This window comes from Lactuca virosa, chromosome 2, assembly GCF_052849685.1.
Source record: "Lactuca virosa cultivar CGN04683 chromosome 2, Lactuca_virosa_CGN04683_v6, whole genome shotgun sequence".
NCBI lineage: Eukaryota > Viridiplantae > Streptophyta > Magnoliopsida > Asterales > Asteraceae > Lactuca > Lactuca virosa.
In genome coordinates this window covers 158,013,508-158,030,933 of record NC_136427.1, presented here as the reverse complement: position 1 = coordinate 158,030,933, position 17,426 = coordinate 158,013,508, and the positions used below count along the sequence as shown (strand labels likewise).

At 38.9% G+C, this 17,426-nt stretch overlaps 1 protein-coding gene across 1 annotated transcript; it reads left to right on the top strand.

The window, feature by feature from the left end:
* The first annotated feature begins 1,719 nt into the window (after positions 1-1,719).
* LOC145159659 (cytochrome P450 76T24-like) lies at positions 1,720-3,546 on the top strand. Its single transcript, XM_079078679.1, has 3 exons — positions 1,720-2,194; positions 2,314-2,736; positions 2,810-3,546. Exons 1-3 carry the CDS (start codon positions 1,745-1,747, stop codon positions 3,419-3,421), a joined length of 1,485 nt encoding a protein of 494 aa, XP_078934805.1. The 5' UTR covers positions 1,720-1,744; the 3' UTR covers positions 3,422-3,546.
* The last annotated feature ends 13,880 nt before the right edge of the window (positions 3,547-17,426 follow it).

Here is a 17,426-nt window from a genome sequence, read left to right as displayed (position 1 = left end):
CCATGTTTTCAAATATATAAATAGCCAAATTTACTTATTTTTTTAAGATGTATTAAAATTTGAATAACTTTTCTTATTAATTGGATGATAAATTGTTGTGCTTGTTAAACTTATTATTAAACTTTTATGCTTATTTATTTATATTCTTACAATTAAAGTTAGATTTATAAGTTTTTGAATAATTTTCTTAATAATTAATGGTCCCCGATTAATCCCCGCTTAGCCGATTAATCCCTAGACCCAGTCCACCGACTAGCTAACGTCTAATGTTTTCTGCAACCTTGATATAAACCAAAAATTTTACTACATCTAGCAGTGATGTACATTGACTTTCGAGTTGTGTACACTCAGCTAATCTGATCGATCGAGTTGTTCAATTTGCTTTGGAATTATGTGTTGTTTTTTAACGAACGAAGTGAAATCCAAGTCCAATAAACTAGTTCAAACTATATTTTTACCGGTTCTATTACATCGGATCAACCCGGTGTTTGAAGAAACCGTCCGGTTCGATCCGATCTAGAAATTAACATCAAACCGATTGTTTTTGAAATTGAACCGCTCTCATTCCTACCGATTGTTTCAGTCCTACCGATTTGAACCGCTCTCATCCCTGTTTTTGAAAATATCTCGATATATCATAATCTCATTTTCTATGATTTGATATATATCTCGATGTATCACAATCTGTTGACCACTAAATTAAGAGCATCCACTATGCTGATATACATCACGTCCAAAATTTCTTTGAAGTGGTCCATAAATAACCCAGCATGGCCAGCGACACCGCTTTTAAATTCTCCAAAATAAATTGATCCTTGAATTGAATTGCAATTTTCAGTATATCCCCATTATTGTACCTTATGTTTCAAATTGTCAATTTCTACCTTGTTCAATTATCTTATTAACTTAATTTATCAAAAAAGTATATTGAAAAAAATCTTCAACAAATTATACCATTAAAAGATCTAGCCAATACGCTTAAAATGAGACCAATATTGAATATTATATACACAGTTTTATCACTAATGTTCTATAAAAATATAAAAAATAATGAAAATTCTAAAAAACAAACAAGTTAAATATTGGAAATTGTCAAACATTAAACCTCAATTGGCAGTTAAGGAACCACTATTATCTAAAGATTATTTTAGCTGTTTGCCTATTTACTACGAAATATTTATTTATGTATATAAATGAAAACTAGTCATTATAAAAAGCATTAGTTTATGATTTAATATGAAAATTATTTGTTAATTTATAATAATATAGATTAATAATAATTAAATATGTGGGACCCATTTATTCTAAGCTTATACATAGTGAAAATATGTTTATAAAATATAGAGGTTTATATATTTGTGATGTGACATGACAAATAATGATGTCACAATATTATGGACCTCTAAATGAGATCTAGCATTGAAGATTGCTTGAATATTCTTGAATGTGTTATTAACCCAATATTTGTTTTTACACTCTATTAACCCCAACCATATTTATTTTATTCGGGTTCGCGATTCGGGACATGTTAATGGGGTAAAGAAGTGTTTTTCACGTTAGACCGGGACCAATACTGCAATAGAAAACAAATTTGGGGTTGAGTTTATGACTCTTTTCTAAAAAAAACCAAACTTAAGATTTTAGGTAAAGTATAGGGACTATTCTTGTAATTTATCCTACTTATAAATAGACGATTCGTGAAAAGGTTTAAGTGAACGTATCAAAAGGACAGCCACACAAAACAATGGAGTACCAATCCTTCTTCCTCGTACTATCTTGTCTTTTACCATTGATCATCTACGCCTTCATTATTTCCGGCCGGCGCAACTCCCGGTTACCTCCGGGACCAAAAGGTTTTCCTATCATTGGAAACCTCCTAGAATTCGGTGACAAACCCCACCAATCACTTGCCATACTATCTAAACGTTATGGTCCTTTAATGTCACTTAAGCTCGGAAGCAATACAACCATAGTCATTTCATCTCCTGATATCACCAAAGAGTTCTTTAACACACATGATGTAGCCTTCTTAAATCGATCAGCTCCTAAGGCTATCCAACTTGGAGACTATCATAAATACTCTATAGTTTGGATGGAGGCCGGAGATCAATGGAGAAAATTGAGAAGAATGACTAAAGAATATTTGTTTTGTGTGCAACAGCTAGATGCTAGTGAACTCCTACGACGAGAGAAGGTATAAGTAAGATCTCAACGGATTTCTATATCCATCCATACAATTACAGTTAACATAACAAAATTCAAACGTACCTTCTTATCCATTTAACATGATCAACTTATATTTTTATATTCTAGGTACAAGATCTTGTCAACCATGTTAACCAATGTTGTATAGATGAAAAGGCTCTGAACGTAGGTGCATGTGCATTCACAACAGTTCTTAACATCCTTTCCAACTTCATGTTTTCTATGGATCTTGCTCAATATGATCCAAAATCAACACGAGAATTCCATGGCTTGGTATTGCAAGTGATGCAAGTTGGCGCAAAGCCAGGTCTACCAGACCTTTTTCCGATGCTTCACTCGTTGGATCCACTAGAGTTAATATGGCAGGAAAATGCTTATGCCAAGAAAATGCTAACTATTTTCGATAAGATCATCAATGACAGGTTGCAAAGTAGATCAAATGGTGTTTCAACCAAAGACGATGATGTTTTAGACTTACTACTAAACCAACAATCCAGTTTTACTCAAAATGATATGAGACACTTATTTCAAGTAAGAAAATCCTTTTAATAATTAATTTTTTTCCTGTAAAAGCACACGCGTTGACTAAAGTTTTGCCTTATAGACACTATTTGTGGCGGGAACGGACACCACGTCAAGCACGTTGGAATGGGCGATGTCGGAGCTGATTCGTAACCCAGAGAAAATGAAAATAGCGAGGTTGGAGGTCGATAAAGTCATGCAAAACAACAACAATGGAAGCATACAAGAATCTGATATCTCTCAACTCACGTACCTACAAGCTGTAATAAAGGAAACTCTAAGACTACATCCTCCTGCCCCTTTTCTTATCCCTCGCCAAGCCATACATGACGTTACTATTCAAGGTTTCATTGTGCCTAAAAATGCACAAATTTTGTGTAACGTTTGGGCTATGGGCCGAGACCCAAACATATGGTCAGATCCAGAAATGTTCATGCCAGAGAGGTTTTTGGACGTGAAGATTGACTATAAAGGTCAAGATTTCGAGCTTATTCCATTTGGTGCGGGAAGGAGGATGTGTCCAGGATTGAATCTTGCAAATAGAATGTTACATATAATATTGGGATCTTTGATTCATAAGTTTGATTGGAAGGTTGTGGGAAATAAGAGACCACAAGATATTGATATGGGAGAAAAGTTCGGGATCACATTGCAAAAGGTTGAACCACTCATGGCTATCCCTATGAAACTATGATTGAAGTTGTTTTCTTAAATAAAAGCTGAAAAGCATTTTTTGTTGTACTTTGACTTTATTTGAAAACTTGTACTTATTTCTCATATATTTTGGTTACACACAAATATTACTGCTTTTGTGGTTTTTGATTAGTGTCAATATTATGGATGTCCATTTTCTTCCATGTTCGAAGCTTCTTCAACACTACAACTAATATTTTAGAAAGAACCAGAAAACCTTAACGATTTCATTGGCAAACACTTTACCAAAACTTTTTACTGAAAAAGTTTTTAATCGGCAGATTATTTACAAAATTTAAACAACCTTTATGATCTAAACACAGAAACAATTCATAAAGATTGACGAACCATTACAAGAATGGGGACGTAAGAAATATTGGATTAATTTACCAATTAATGGGCCTTAGGACGATTTGTGTAGAAAATAGTGTATTTAATTTATAAACATTACGTTTGGACTGTCTTTAATTTATAAACCTTATGTTTCGACTGATTGTATTATGAGTCCTTATATATATGTTATTTGATGGAAATAATACGAAAGGTAAAGTGTTAATTGCACTACTAGAATATTTGCTTTTAGCTACAAAATATTTCCAACGAAAGTGCTTTGTACGAAATATCCTTCAAATTTCCTACAAACTTACGACCAAAGTAGATTCCAACATAATTCCTACAAATTTCCTACGGAAGAAGATATCCTAAAGATTTCGTCGGAAAAGCGTTGGAAGTTTCCTACCAATTACCAACAAAATCTTAATTAATATTTAAAATTAATAATAGTTATGAGAATTGAGACCAATATAAAAAAATGAATGGCATTTGACCGTTTGCCCGAGGATCTCCCGAATGCAATTCTCATTATTTTTATACTCCGTCGGAAATGTGTCGGAAACTTCCAACGAAATACCAACGATTGTTTTTTTTATTTTTATTTTTTATTTCGTTTAATCCAACTTTTACTTCTTTTCTCACTAACCTAACCACTTTAGACTTCGACGAAAAAAAAAGCGCTCAAATATCTACCGCCTAATTTTCGTGAAATTATTGAAAAATTGAGCCTACTCTATACACCTTATATCTTCTCTTCCTTTTCTCTCAGACAGAAAATGTAGAGAAATCCCTAGTTACCATCGTCTCTGCTTAAGAACACCACCACCGGAGCAAAATCACCGCCGTTATTTTTCACGTCACACCTGCACTTTCTGTTTGTCTCTCATGTTGCTCTTATGCCTACTCCATAATCGCCATAGTCGTCTCCGATCGCCATCAACTATTACTCACCTCAGTCGCTCACACCTCCACGCCGTCGCTCACCTCAGTCGTGCACATCTCCGGTGTCGCTCCTCTCAGTCGCTAACACCCCGGCGTCACTCCTGTCAATCGCTCACACCTCCGACATCGCTCCTATCAGTCGCTCACACCTCCGGCGTCGCTCCCCTCCGACGCTCACACCTCCGGTCGATCCCTTCAGGTAATATAATCAATCACCTGGGTAATTTCTTGTAAGTTGTCTGCGATTTCAGATTTTTATTTTCATTCTTGTAATTTGTCTGTGAATCAGTGATTTCATTTGTCTGTGTGATTCCGGTTGTGAATTTGTGGGTTCGATACATGTTGTTATTATGAGTTTGTTACTTTACAGATTTATGTATGAGTTTGGTACTTTTGTTACAGATTTGTTGTGATTTGGCTCTTAATTGTGCTCCGAAATCAGATTGGGAACTTATTTTGGTGTTTCAGTTTGTTCATAGTGTTATCCCAAGTACCCAGCTTAGGGTTAAGTGTTGGATTTTAATATTTTGCCCGAATTCCATGTCATATAGTCAACAAGATTTCCAAAAGACGTTGAGCATCCAACTGCCAAGGTGAGACATTTCAAATTATATCTTTTATTTTATTTTCAATTTCTATATAGCTACTTATTACTTGTCTAATTAAATATGTTATTGTTGAATTGGCTGAGCTTCAAGATAAAGAAGTAGTAGATTGCACAAATATATAGTTACCGAAGGTCTTGTACCCTAGTTCATACATCTTTGTTTTGGCAAATGTATTAGAATCTTGATGGAAAATGCTTATTAATCTATTGTTTTGATAACATTTTAGAGAGCAAATGATCTTGTTAAAAACAAGATTCACCCCACATCAGTGATAAGTGGATACAAAGTAAGTGTTACAATCCTTGGTGAAATTGCAGTCAAATCTAAAATTTTAATGGTATTAGATTAACTGCAAGATTAAAAAATAGGCTCTATATCATGTGCAAATCCAATTTTTAATCTAAAACAACTGTGTGTTTATGTGTTTGTGCAGATCTAATGGTGGTGGTCATTTTTTCCTCCAATTTGGGCAAGCAATGGGCTATTTGTAACATCCGGATTCCCAGGTATCTTATTTTAAGTATTTATATTGAGTTTTAGGGAGGGACTCGGCGAGTAGGCGCTCAGACTCGCCGAGTAGGATCGCGCATTTCTTGTCTGATTTAATGAAGGACTTGACGAGTCGATGCGTGGACTCGGCGAGTCCGCGCTGTAAATTGAAACCCTAATTCTCGGGGTTTGTGCCCTATTTAAAGGCCTTTATAGCCTCCATTTGCAGCCAATGCACCCCTGAGAAACCCTAGAGGGAAGAGAGAAAGCTTGTGGTGCAAGAGGAAGGCTAATTCACCATTTCTTGTGTGTTTTAGCAAAGGAGAAGTGGTTTCCAACAAGAGGATGTCAAGGGAGCTGTGGATCCAGGGTTTTCAAGTTCAGATCTACACTATTGAGGTATCAAATCGAACTTCCTTTCTGTTTTGGGTTAAGATCTATGATTTAGGGTTTTCTATAACCTTTTAAGGCTTGAAAAGTTGAGTTTATGGTCCCTTGCTGGGTTAGTGTGACAACCCAAAATTTCTATTATGTACAACATGTCAATTCAATAGAAGTCAGAACAGTTACTACTAATTTTCAGACTTTTTGGAATAAGTTTGAGTATTTTAGGATTAACACTTTAGGAGATATCAGGAGAGAAGATGCCCTAGGGTTTATTGTGCAACAATAAAGTCCCGACACATCAAAAGTTTAGAGTTTACGGCCTAAACAAGGAGTTTACGGTCGTAAACCCTAAGGGAGGGGGTATATAAGTGACACTTAGTCATTATTTACTCTTTTTCAAAAACTCAAGATCCAAACTAGCTTTTCTCTCAAGTATCATCCAAAGGTTTCTCAAGATCTTCAACCTAGTAAGTGTTTCTAACCCTTTTAAGTTAGTACATCACTTAATCTAGTGATTTAACACACTTCTATCCATGAAATCTTTCCAAAAGGTTCAATCTTCAAGTTTCACCAAGAACACCAAGAATACACACTAGTTTCTTGGACTTTTGGCTCATTTCAAGCCTTTATCTTGTAAGTACTTCTATCCTAGAGTATGTTAAGGCTTTATACACTTCTTTACAACAAGAAAACACCATTGAAACCCAAGATCAAAGGTGTTTACGGTCCAAGAACACCTTGGACCGTAAACCCTAATTAAGGGGCCAAAGTGGCCCTAGTCCCTTCCTCAGCTTTGGAAACTAGTCTAGACTCATTCCTTAATGTGTTTAGGACTTGAAAACATCAAAATACCATAAACCATCAAGGTTTACGGTCGTAAACCCAAGGACAAATGGTCTAGGGACCGTAAACTCCTCAAAGGAGTGAAATGGTGCCCTAACCTCTTCCAAAGGCTTAACCTTCAAGTGGAAATGCTCCTAGGGACTTATAAACCTTCAAAACACCAAATGGTCAAAAGGACATGAGTTTACGGCCGTAAACTCATGGGTTTACGACCGTATACTCAATGAGTTAAGGTCACAAAACCGTAAACTCAAGTAAGGGGTTCCCTTGAACCCTAAACTCAATAGCAATGTCCTACAACACTAAGATGCAATCCTTAGCACTTATAACACCTATATAAGGTGTTTAACATGTCCTAGGATGTCGTAACTTTGTTAATTAGTTGTTTAAAGACTAATTGGATACATATATGTGTTATTATATGTTAACTAGGATCATTGAGTGTGTACAAGTCTTCACTTGACACCTAACAATCCTATTTCTTCAGTTCATCCAAACCACTCACTACAGGTGAGTTCATACCCCTTAATTAACCTTTTAAATGTTTTTAAAATGCTTTTATGGGGGGATACAAGTTGAACTACTATAGTTATTATATCAATCACATGTGATTAATAACTATCAACAAGTGAAATTCTTACTTTTCAAACTGTGTTACCAAACTGTTTTACTTCAAACTGTTTTACAAACTCCTTTTCATGTCAAATGCTTTTACTTAAACTCTTTCATACTTATATATATTGTCAAATGCATGCCTATATATGTATAGTTATATAAGTAATGTTTAAAGGACTTAGGAAGGCTAGCTCGCTTTAATTCCTTTTCCTTGTTTGGATGTGGCTTTAGGGCATTGGTTATCCGTCCGAAGGTCGTTTAAATATTAGTTATATATCATGTATACATACATAGTCATAAAAGTTCTTTCTTTCAGTTCCATATCTTTGGGAAGCAAGGGTATACAAACATGTTCATACATTACTAGTAAGCTACCATAGGGGTAGTTTAGGAAGATACTAAAACTATTACTAGAACAATGAAACATACAAAGAGTCAGTTCATACATGAGTCAATACTATACAGATGTAGATAACATACAATACCATACAGAGAACGAGATAACAAACAATACCATACAGAGAACGAGATAACAAACAATACCATATAGAGAGAACATACAGGCTAGATAGAAGGAGAACATACAATACAGCTAGCACATTCATTACATATACATTATTACATTTACGTGAACCACTAAACAGGGCATGGCACTACCTGCCATGACTGTTTTTGTATCTAGAATCTCCTTAATTGGGGAGCGTATGAGTTTGTGTATAGATCTATACTGGATTGACTATCCTACACCTTGATGCTCGCTACAGTGGGACTTGCAAGTCTACGGGTGCCAAATGTCATTTCTTACGGCGTCTTACATCGTCGTTTTACTATTGAGTCGGTAGCAGGGTACAGGCCAATCACATGGTACCTTAAATAACAATTAGTTAAGGTAGTTAGTACAGCAGTAGTTACTTAATACAACGCTACAGTACTATAATATTTTTCCCATTACATTCACTTCGTGAATATTCACACGATGCACGGTAATGTAAAAACTATATTTTTGGTTAATGATAGTCGGATTTGGGAAAATACACACTCTTACAAGAGACACACACACAGATACTAGATGCCTTGGTAGAAGGCTACTTTTAGTAGGAAACATAGATTTTTCTAGGAGTGTTCAAACAAATACAAAACTTTACAAAACTTATACATTACATCTTACAAACATCTTACTAATGCTTTCATACAAACACAGACACTAATATACTTATGATCTCACCAGCTTTAAAGCTGATAAACTCTTTCAAAATAACTTGTATTCTCAGGTCACCAATAGACAGGTACAGGTGCCAGGTTTTGACAAGCTGGAGCTCGTTCAAGACTCCTCTTTTATTTTGGTGTATATTTTTGGTGTCTATATAACTTGACAGAACACGCTTGTATGAAATTATATTATTAATGCAATGGATGATGTTGTTGCTTGTTTACTACTTTGCATTGTTGTGATACTGTACATGACGTCCTCCACCCCAGAACGTTTCCGCCGTTCATAGGTTTTGGGGTGTGACAGATTGGTATCAGAGCATTGTTTATAGTGAATCGAGTGTATCAACCCATAAAAGATATACGAACTATAAACACAAGCGGGATTAAAATACTCTGATAAAGAGTTTATACTTTTAAATAATAAAATATTTAACCAAGTATACATACCTGCATTCATACTAAAATCAGTGTCACTAGGACAGAACAAAAGTATTACGATTGTTGGGCAGCACAAGTAGACTTAGAGACATATGGTCAACCCTGGGAAGATGTAGCCTGATCAACTACATTATCCGAGGAGTGATTAGCATGTGCCTAAGTATGGTTGTGAGGTTGCAACAAGTCTAAAAACTTACCAACACTACTGTAATGAGAACAGTAGAACAGAACATTAAACTTAAAATACTATAGGAGTATTTTGTGTTACTATAATTACTTATCTGAGAACTAAAGGTCTTTATTAGTATGTCAATGGTTGTTTGGTGGATACACCAAGGTTATATGTACTAGGATGTCATAGACTTAGAATTTGTAATCTTTGCTTTACTTCCTGTCCTTGTTTGGTTGTGGGCTTAGAGTTAGGGTCACTTATTCGAAGGTCTATCCCGTCTGCTTTACATATAACTAGTATGCTCAAAACAAGTATTGAAGCAACTGATAAAGATCATCTTATAATTATCTAATTAGTTTGTCTATTTAGTTATTTCTCACACCTCTTTTCTCGCATAGATTTAATGGCTGGATTCCATCTTCCCGGAGACCTGTACTTTCCCAACCACGACAATGCTGGATGGCTTGGAGAAGAACCAGAAGATGATCACCCAATCCCTTTGGATAATCACGAAGCTGAAGGTTTTTCTGATGGTTCTGACTCAGAGCCAGAAGTCAACAACCAACCCCCAGTTGTTCAAAACCCAAACCCTCGTCCGGCATTTCAAGGACCCACACCTCTGTGGGCCACAAACTTGAATAGGTGGAGTCAGGAACAAGGTCAACCTTTTCCCTACTATGGAGACAGAAGCTTCTACAACCTCACCGAGGGAGGTTCTGCTGACAGGGTCCTACCCATCATGGTTCGTAGGATTTCACGGAATGACGTACAAGGTCGAGCCACTCTTGATCGAGTAGTGGAGATTGACGCCAACTCTGGCGTTAACACAGTCCATATTCGCCAACTGGAGTCTGCTCATGAAAGGACTCAGGTCCGCAATGCAATTCTGCAGAAGGAACTTGCTGAAACCCAAGCTGAAGTCAGAGAACTTCGAGCTCAGCAAGTATGGTCCGATAGGCGCATAAGGGACATAGAACGTCTTCTGTTGGATTCCAGGACTCACTCTAGCAGTTCTCGTCGCCGATAGAGTCTTATCGACTTCTCTTTTGGATATAACCTAGTTTGTGTAAAAACGTTAGTCTAATTTCCTATCTTTGTAAATCTTAGACCTGTTAGGTCATGATTAGGTCGTAGTTCTGTCAAAATTTTCCCATCTTGGTTGATGTAAGACCTACTTCTAGGTCATTTTTCCCGAACTTGTTACATCTGTAATTCCAGTATCTTTGACAGATATCTAATCTTATGGAAATTAATATCCAATTGCTATCCTCTGCTAGTACTAGATCATCTTTCAATCGTGCTATTCAATTATACTGTTGGGCTATGGAGAGTTAGTCCATGAGTCATTCTCATCATTTTTCTATCAAATTCTTATCAATATCTTCATCTTTGTAAACTTATAGTTTAAAGATGCCTCCGCGTAAATCAACAAGACACAATCCTCCCGTACCGACACCACCTACTCCTCAGTTCGACACGGCATCCCTAAATGCTGCTATAGCTGCAGCTGTGGCTACAGCCATGGCTCAATATCATTCATCAGGTTCCACTGGAGGAGGAACCCCGGTCTTATCTACTCATGGTGAAATTCCTGTGCGCTTGAGAGAGTGCACATACAAGGATTTCACCAACTGCAAGCCATTGTCCTTCAAAGGGACTGGCGGAGTCATTGCCCTCTCGCAATGGTTCGAGAAAACCGAATCGGTTTTCGAAATCTGCTCTTGTCCCAAGGAGAGCAAGGTCAAGTTTTCTGCTTGGACCTTTGAAACGAAAGCCCTAACATGGTGGAATAGCCATGTTAAATCACTATCTCTTATAGTGGCGAATGCTATGGGCTAGGATACTTTGAAAGACCTCATGATTGAGGAGTACTGCCCGAGGGGCGAGATCCAGAAGCTGGAGGAAGAACTGTGGAGCCTAACCATGAAGGGCTCCAACGTAGTCGCCTACACCGCCAGATTCTGTGAACTGGTGGCCCTCTGTCCCAACATGGTTCACACTGAGGGGAAGAAAATCGAGAGATATATATGGGGGCTAATGCCACCATACCAGGGAAATGTTTTGGCTTCGCATCCCACTACATTTGATAGTGCCAAGCGATTGGCACAGCGGCTCATTGACCATGGGGTTCGTACCCCGGCCGCAACAACCACCCTGGCCATCTCAGAACCCGCCAGAACCGCTGAGTCCAAGCGGAAGTTCTGGGATGACAAGAAGAAGAAGAAGGCTGCCAAGAAGCAGCAGATCGTGGCAGTTCATAGTGCGATAGCACCTGCCACTGCTGCTGCTCCAATAAAGCAGTACTCGGGAAGTTTGCCCCTGTGCAACAAATGCAACTTCCACCACACAGGAGCCTGCCGGGAAATGCAGTGCTCAAACTGCAATAGGAAGGGGCACACCGCCCGTTTCTGTAGAGCTCCGGCGAGACCACTCACCCAAGTCCCCGACGCTGGTGTGGGACAGGCTTCCTACAATTGTGGCGAGGTGGGCCACTACAAAAGGGACTGCCCTAAGGCAAGGAACACAGGTGGAGTGGCAAGAGTTCTGGCCATAGGCCACGAGGAAGCGGTTGCCGACCCCACAGTGGTCACTGGTACGTTTCTCCTCGACAACTCTTATGCATGCATTCTATTTGATAGTGGAGCGGAGAGGAGTTTCGTGAACCAAAAATTTGCTCATTTACTTAAGCAAAAATCACGAGCACTTAAAGAACCGTTCACAGTAGAAATGGCTAATGGGAAGACAGAGAGCACTAGCTGCATATTCATAGGGTTTACCTTAACTTTAGATAGCCCTTCATTTTCGATAGATCTCATGCCGGTCTCAATTAAAAGTTTCGACGTCATCATCGGCATGGATTGGTTGAGTCTTCATCGGGCCGACATCATGTGTTATGAAAAAGTTGTTCGCCTTAATCTTTCGTCTGGCGAAACCCTAGTAGTATATGGCGACAAACCCGACACAAACCTTCGTATCATCTCGAGCATTCAGGCTCACAAGTTCTTGCGAAAGGAATGTCGCGCATTCCTTGCTCATGTGGTCGATGTGAGCCAAGAAACGAAAGACATTCAAAACATCCCAGTAGTACGCGACTTTCCCGACATCTTTCCAGAAGAACTACCAGGATTACCTCCGCAACGACAAGTCGAGTTCAGAATCGACTTGGTTCCAGGGGCTACTCCCGTAGCCAAAACGCCTTATCGTCTAGCACCTGCAGAGATGCAAGAACTATCCTGTCAACTTAACGAGCTGCTCAGCAAGGGCTTTATAAGACCAAGCTTCTCACCCTGGGGAGCTCCAGTCTTGTTCGTCAAGAAGAAAGACGGATCATTTCGTATGTGCATTGACTACAGGGAGCTCAACAAACTGACCGTCAAAAATCGTTATCCTTTGCCTCAGATAGACGATTTATTCGATCAACTTCAAGGGGCGAATTTTTTTTCAAAGATTGACTTAAGATCCGGATATCATCAACTACGAGTACTAGGGGAGGATGTTCCGAAGACAGCCTTCCGAACTCGTTATGGGCACTACGAATTCGTAATGATGCCGTTCGGATTAACAAACGTGCCCGCTGTATTCATGGACTTAATGAATAGGGTGTGTCGTCCTTACTTGGATCAGTTTGTCATCGTCTTCATCGATGACATACTTATCTACTCTCGAAGTAAGGAGGAGCATAGTCAACATCTGCGACAAGTCTTAGAAACCATGCGCGCGGAGAAGCTTTATGCGAAGTTCTCGAAATGCGAATTTTGGAACCGACGAGTCGAATTCTTAGGGCACGTGGTTAGCGAGGAGGGAATACACGTGGACCCTTCCAAAATTAAAGCCATTGAGAGCTGGTCAGCACCGAAGACGCCTACAGAAATTCGTCAATTTCTAGGCCTCGCTGGCTACTATCGCAGGTTCATTCAGAACTTCTCCCGTATAGCGAAACCTCTGACAACACTAACCCAGAAAGGCGTGGCCTTTGACTGGGAAGAGAAGCAGGAGAGAGCGTTCCAAACGCTCAAACGAGCCTTGTGCACCGCACCAATACTATCCCTCCCCGAAGGGATAGAAGACTTCGTTGTCTATTGCAATGCATCAAATCAAGGACTCGGACGTGTTCTAATGCAGCGAGGTAAGGTTATCGCCTATGCCTCGAGACAGCTAAAGACACATGAGGTCAACTACACTACCCACGATCTTGAACTAGGAGCAGTTGTGTTTGCTCTGAAGATCTAGAGACACTACCTGTATGGTACAAAAAGCACAATCTTTACAGACCACAAGAGCCTACAACATATATTCGACCAGAAGGAGCTCAACATGAGACAACGACGGTGGGTCGAGCTACTCAGTGATTATGAATGCAAAATTCGTTATCATCCGGGTAAAGCCAATGTAGTAGCTGACGCCCTAAGTCGGAAAGAATATTTTGGCCGTAGAGTCAAATCATTGACTATGACTATCCATTCACACTTGTCCACACAAATTAAGGCGGCTCAGGTCGACGCTTTGAAACCTGAAAATGTGACGGGTGAATCCCTGAGAGGGATGGATAAGAACTTAGAGGTTAAGGGTGGCGGAGCTTATTATCTCATGGACCGGATCTAGACCCCGAGACTATGTGGTTTCAGAGACTTGGTCATGAACGAGGCGCACAACACTCGTTATTCCGTCCACCCAGGTTCATATAAGATGTATCTGGATCTTAAAAAGTTATACTGGTGGCCTAACATGAAAGCAGAGATTGCTACCTTCGTAAGTAAATGCCTTACTTGTCCAAAGGTCAAGGTCGAATACCAGAAACCCTCCGGTCTTCTACAACAGCCGGAGATACCAGAATGGAAGTGGGAGCGGATCACTATAGATTTCATTACCAAGTTGCCCAAAGACAACGGGTGGACTTGATACGATATGGGTCATCATCGACAGATTGACCAAGTCCGATCAAAGAAACAGACAAGATGGAAAAGCTTACAAGAACTTACATTAAGGAAATTGTACGACTGCATGGTGTTCCCATATCCATTAACTCAGACAGAGATAGTAGGTTCACTTATAGGTTCTGGCAGTCGCTACAGAGTTCCTTAGGAACTAGGCTGGAGATGAGTACAGCCTATCATCCGCAGACAGACGGGCAAAGTGAGAGGACTATCCAAACCTTGGAAGATATGCTGCGAGCCTGTGTGATTGACTTTGGGAAAGCATGGGATACTCATTTACCCCTTGTCAAATTTTCCTACAACAACAGTTATCATACAAGCATAAAGGCTGCTCCATTCGAGGCCCTCTATGGCCGCAAGTCCAGATCCCCTCTGTGCTGGGCTGAGGTGGGTGATACCCAGTTAGCTAAAGGACGAGTTCCTGAAAGCACTCTCACAGGTCCAGAGATCATACGCGAAACGACGGAGAAGATCGTTCAGATCCGTGAACGATTGAAAGCCTCCAGAGACCGACAGAAAAGCTACGCTGATAAACGAAGCAAACCGTTGGAGTTCCAGGTGGGCGACAGTGTTCTATTGAAGGTCTCACCCTGGAAGGGATTGATACGCTTTGGAAAGCGTGGAAAGCTAAATCCAAGGTACATAGGGCCTTTCGAGATTCTCGCAAGAATCGGCCCTGTAGCTTACAAACTTAACTTACCGCGCGAACTCAGTAACGTACATTCTACTTTCCACGTCTCGAACTTGAAAAAGTGTCTGTCCGACGAGACTCTTGTAATCCCACTCGACGAGATCGAGATCAACGAGAGCCTCAACTTCGTGGAAGAACCTGTAGAGATCATGGACTGAGAAGTCAAGCAAATGTAACAAAGCCGTATCCCGATAGTGAAGGTTCGCTGGAACGCCAAGCGAGGACCGGAATTCACTTGGGAGCGAGAGGATCAGATGAAACTGAAATATCCTGTTCTTTTTACTTAGTTATTTGTAACTACTTATTTGCTTAACTTCTAATTTCGGGACGAAATTCCTTCTAAGGAGGGGATGATGTGACAACCCGAAATTTCTATTCTGTACAACATGTCAATTCAATAGAAGTCAGAACAGTTACTACTAATTTTCAGACTTTTTGGAATAAGTTTGAGTATTTTAGGATTAACAATTTAGGAGATATCAAGAGAGAGGATGCCCTAGGGTTTATTGTGCAACAATAAAGTCCCGACACATCAAAAGTTTAGAGTGTACGGCCTAAACAAGGAGTTTACGGCCGTAAACCCTAAGGGAGGGGGTATATGAGTGACACTTAGTCATTATTTACTCTTTTTCAAAAACTCAAGATCCAAACTAGCTTTTCTCTCAAGTATCATCCAAAGGTTTCTCAAGATCTTCAACCTAGTAAGTGTTTCTAACCCTTTTAAGTTAGTAAATCACTTAATCTAGTGATTTAACACACTTCTATACATGAAATCTTTCAAAAAGGTTGAATATTCAAGTTTCACCAAGAAGACCAAGAACACACACTAGTGTTCTTGGACTTTTGGCTCATTTCAAGCCTTTTATCTTGTAAGTACTTCTGTCCTAGAGTATGTTAAGGCTTGATACACTTCTTTACAACAAGAAAACACCATTGAAACCCAAGATCAAAGGTGTTTACGGTCCAAGAACACCTTGGACCGTAAACCCTAATTAAGGGGCCAAAGTGGCCCTAGTCCCTTCCCTAGCTTTGGAAACTAGTCTAGACTCATTCCTTAATGTGTTTAGGACTTGAAAACATCAAAATACCATAAACCATAAGGGTTTACGGTCTTAAACCCAAGGACAAATGGTCTAGGGACCGTAAACTCCTCAAAGGAGTGAAATGGTGCCCTAACCTCTTCCAAAGGCTTAACCTTCAAGTGGAAATGCTCCTAGGGACTTATAAACCTTCAAAACACCAAATGGTCAAAAGGACATGAGTTTACGGTCGTAAACTCATGGGTTTACGACCGTATACTCAATGAGTTAAGGTCACAAAACCGTAAACTCAAGTAAGGGGTTCCCTTGAACCCTAAACTCAATAGCAATGTCCTACAACACTAAGATGCAATACTTAGCACTTATAACACCTATATAAGGTGTTTAACATGTCCTAGGATGTCGTAACTTTGTTAATTAGTTGTTTAAAGACTAATTGGATACATATATGTGTTATTATATGTTAACTAGGATCATTGAGTGTGTACAAGTCTTCACTTGACACCTAACAATCCTATTTCTTCAGTTCATCCAAACCACTCACTACAGGTGAGTTGATACTCCTTAATTAACCTTTTAAATGTTTTTAAAATGCTTTTATGGGAGGGATACAAGTTGAACTACTATAGTTATTATATCAATCACATGTGATTAATAACTATCAACAAGTGAAATTCTTACTTTTCAAACTGTATTACCAAACTGTTTTACTTCAAACTGTTTTACAAACGCCTTTTCATGTCAAATGCTTTTACTTAAACTCTTTTATACTTATATATATTGTGAAATGCATGCCTATATATGTATAGTTATATAAGTAATGTTTAAAGGACTTAGGAAGGCTAGCTCGCTTTAATTCCTTTTCCTTGTTTGGATGTGGCTTTAGGGCATTGGTTATCCGTCCGAAGGTCGTTTAAATATTAGTTATATATCATGTATACATACATAGTCATAAAAGTTCTTTCTTTCAGTTCCATATCTTTGGGTAGCAAGGGTATACAAACATGTTCATACATTACTAGTAAGCTACCATAGGGGTAGTTTAGGAAGATACTAAAACTATTACTAGAACAATGAAACATACAAAGAGTCAGTTCATACATGAGTCAATACTATACAGATGTAGATAACATACAATACCATACAGAGAACGAGATAACAAACAATACCATACAGAGAACGAGATAACAAACAATACCATACAGAGAGAACATACAGGCTAGATAGAAGGAGAACATACAATACAGCTAGCACATTCATTACATATACATTATTACATTTACGTGAGCCACTAAACAGGGC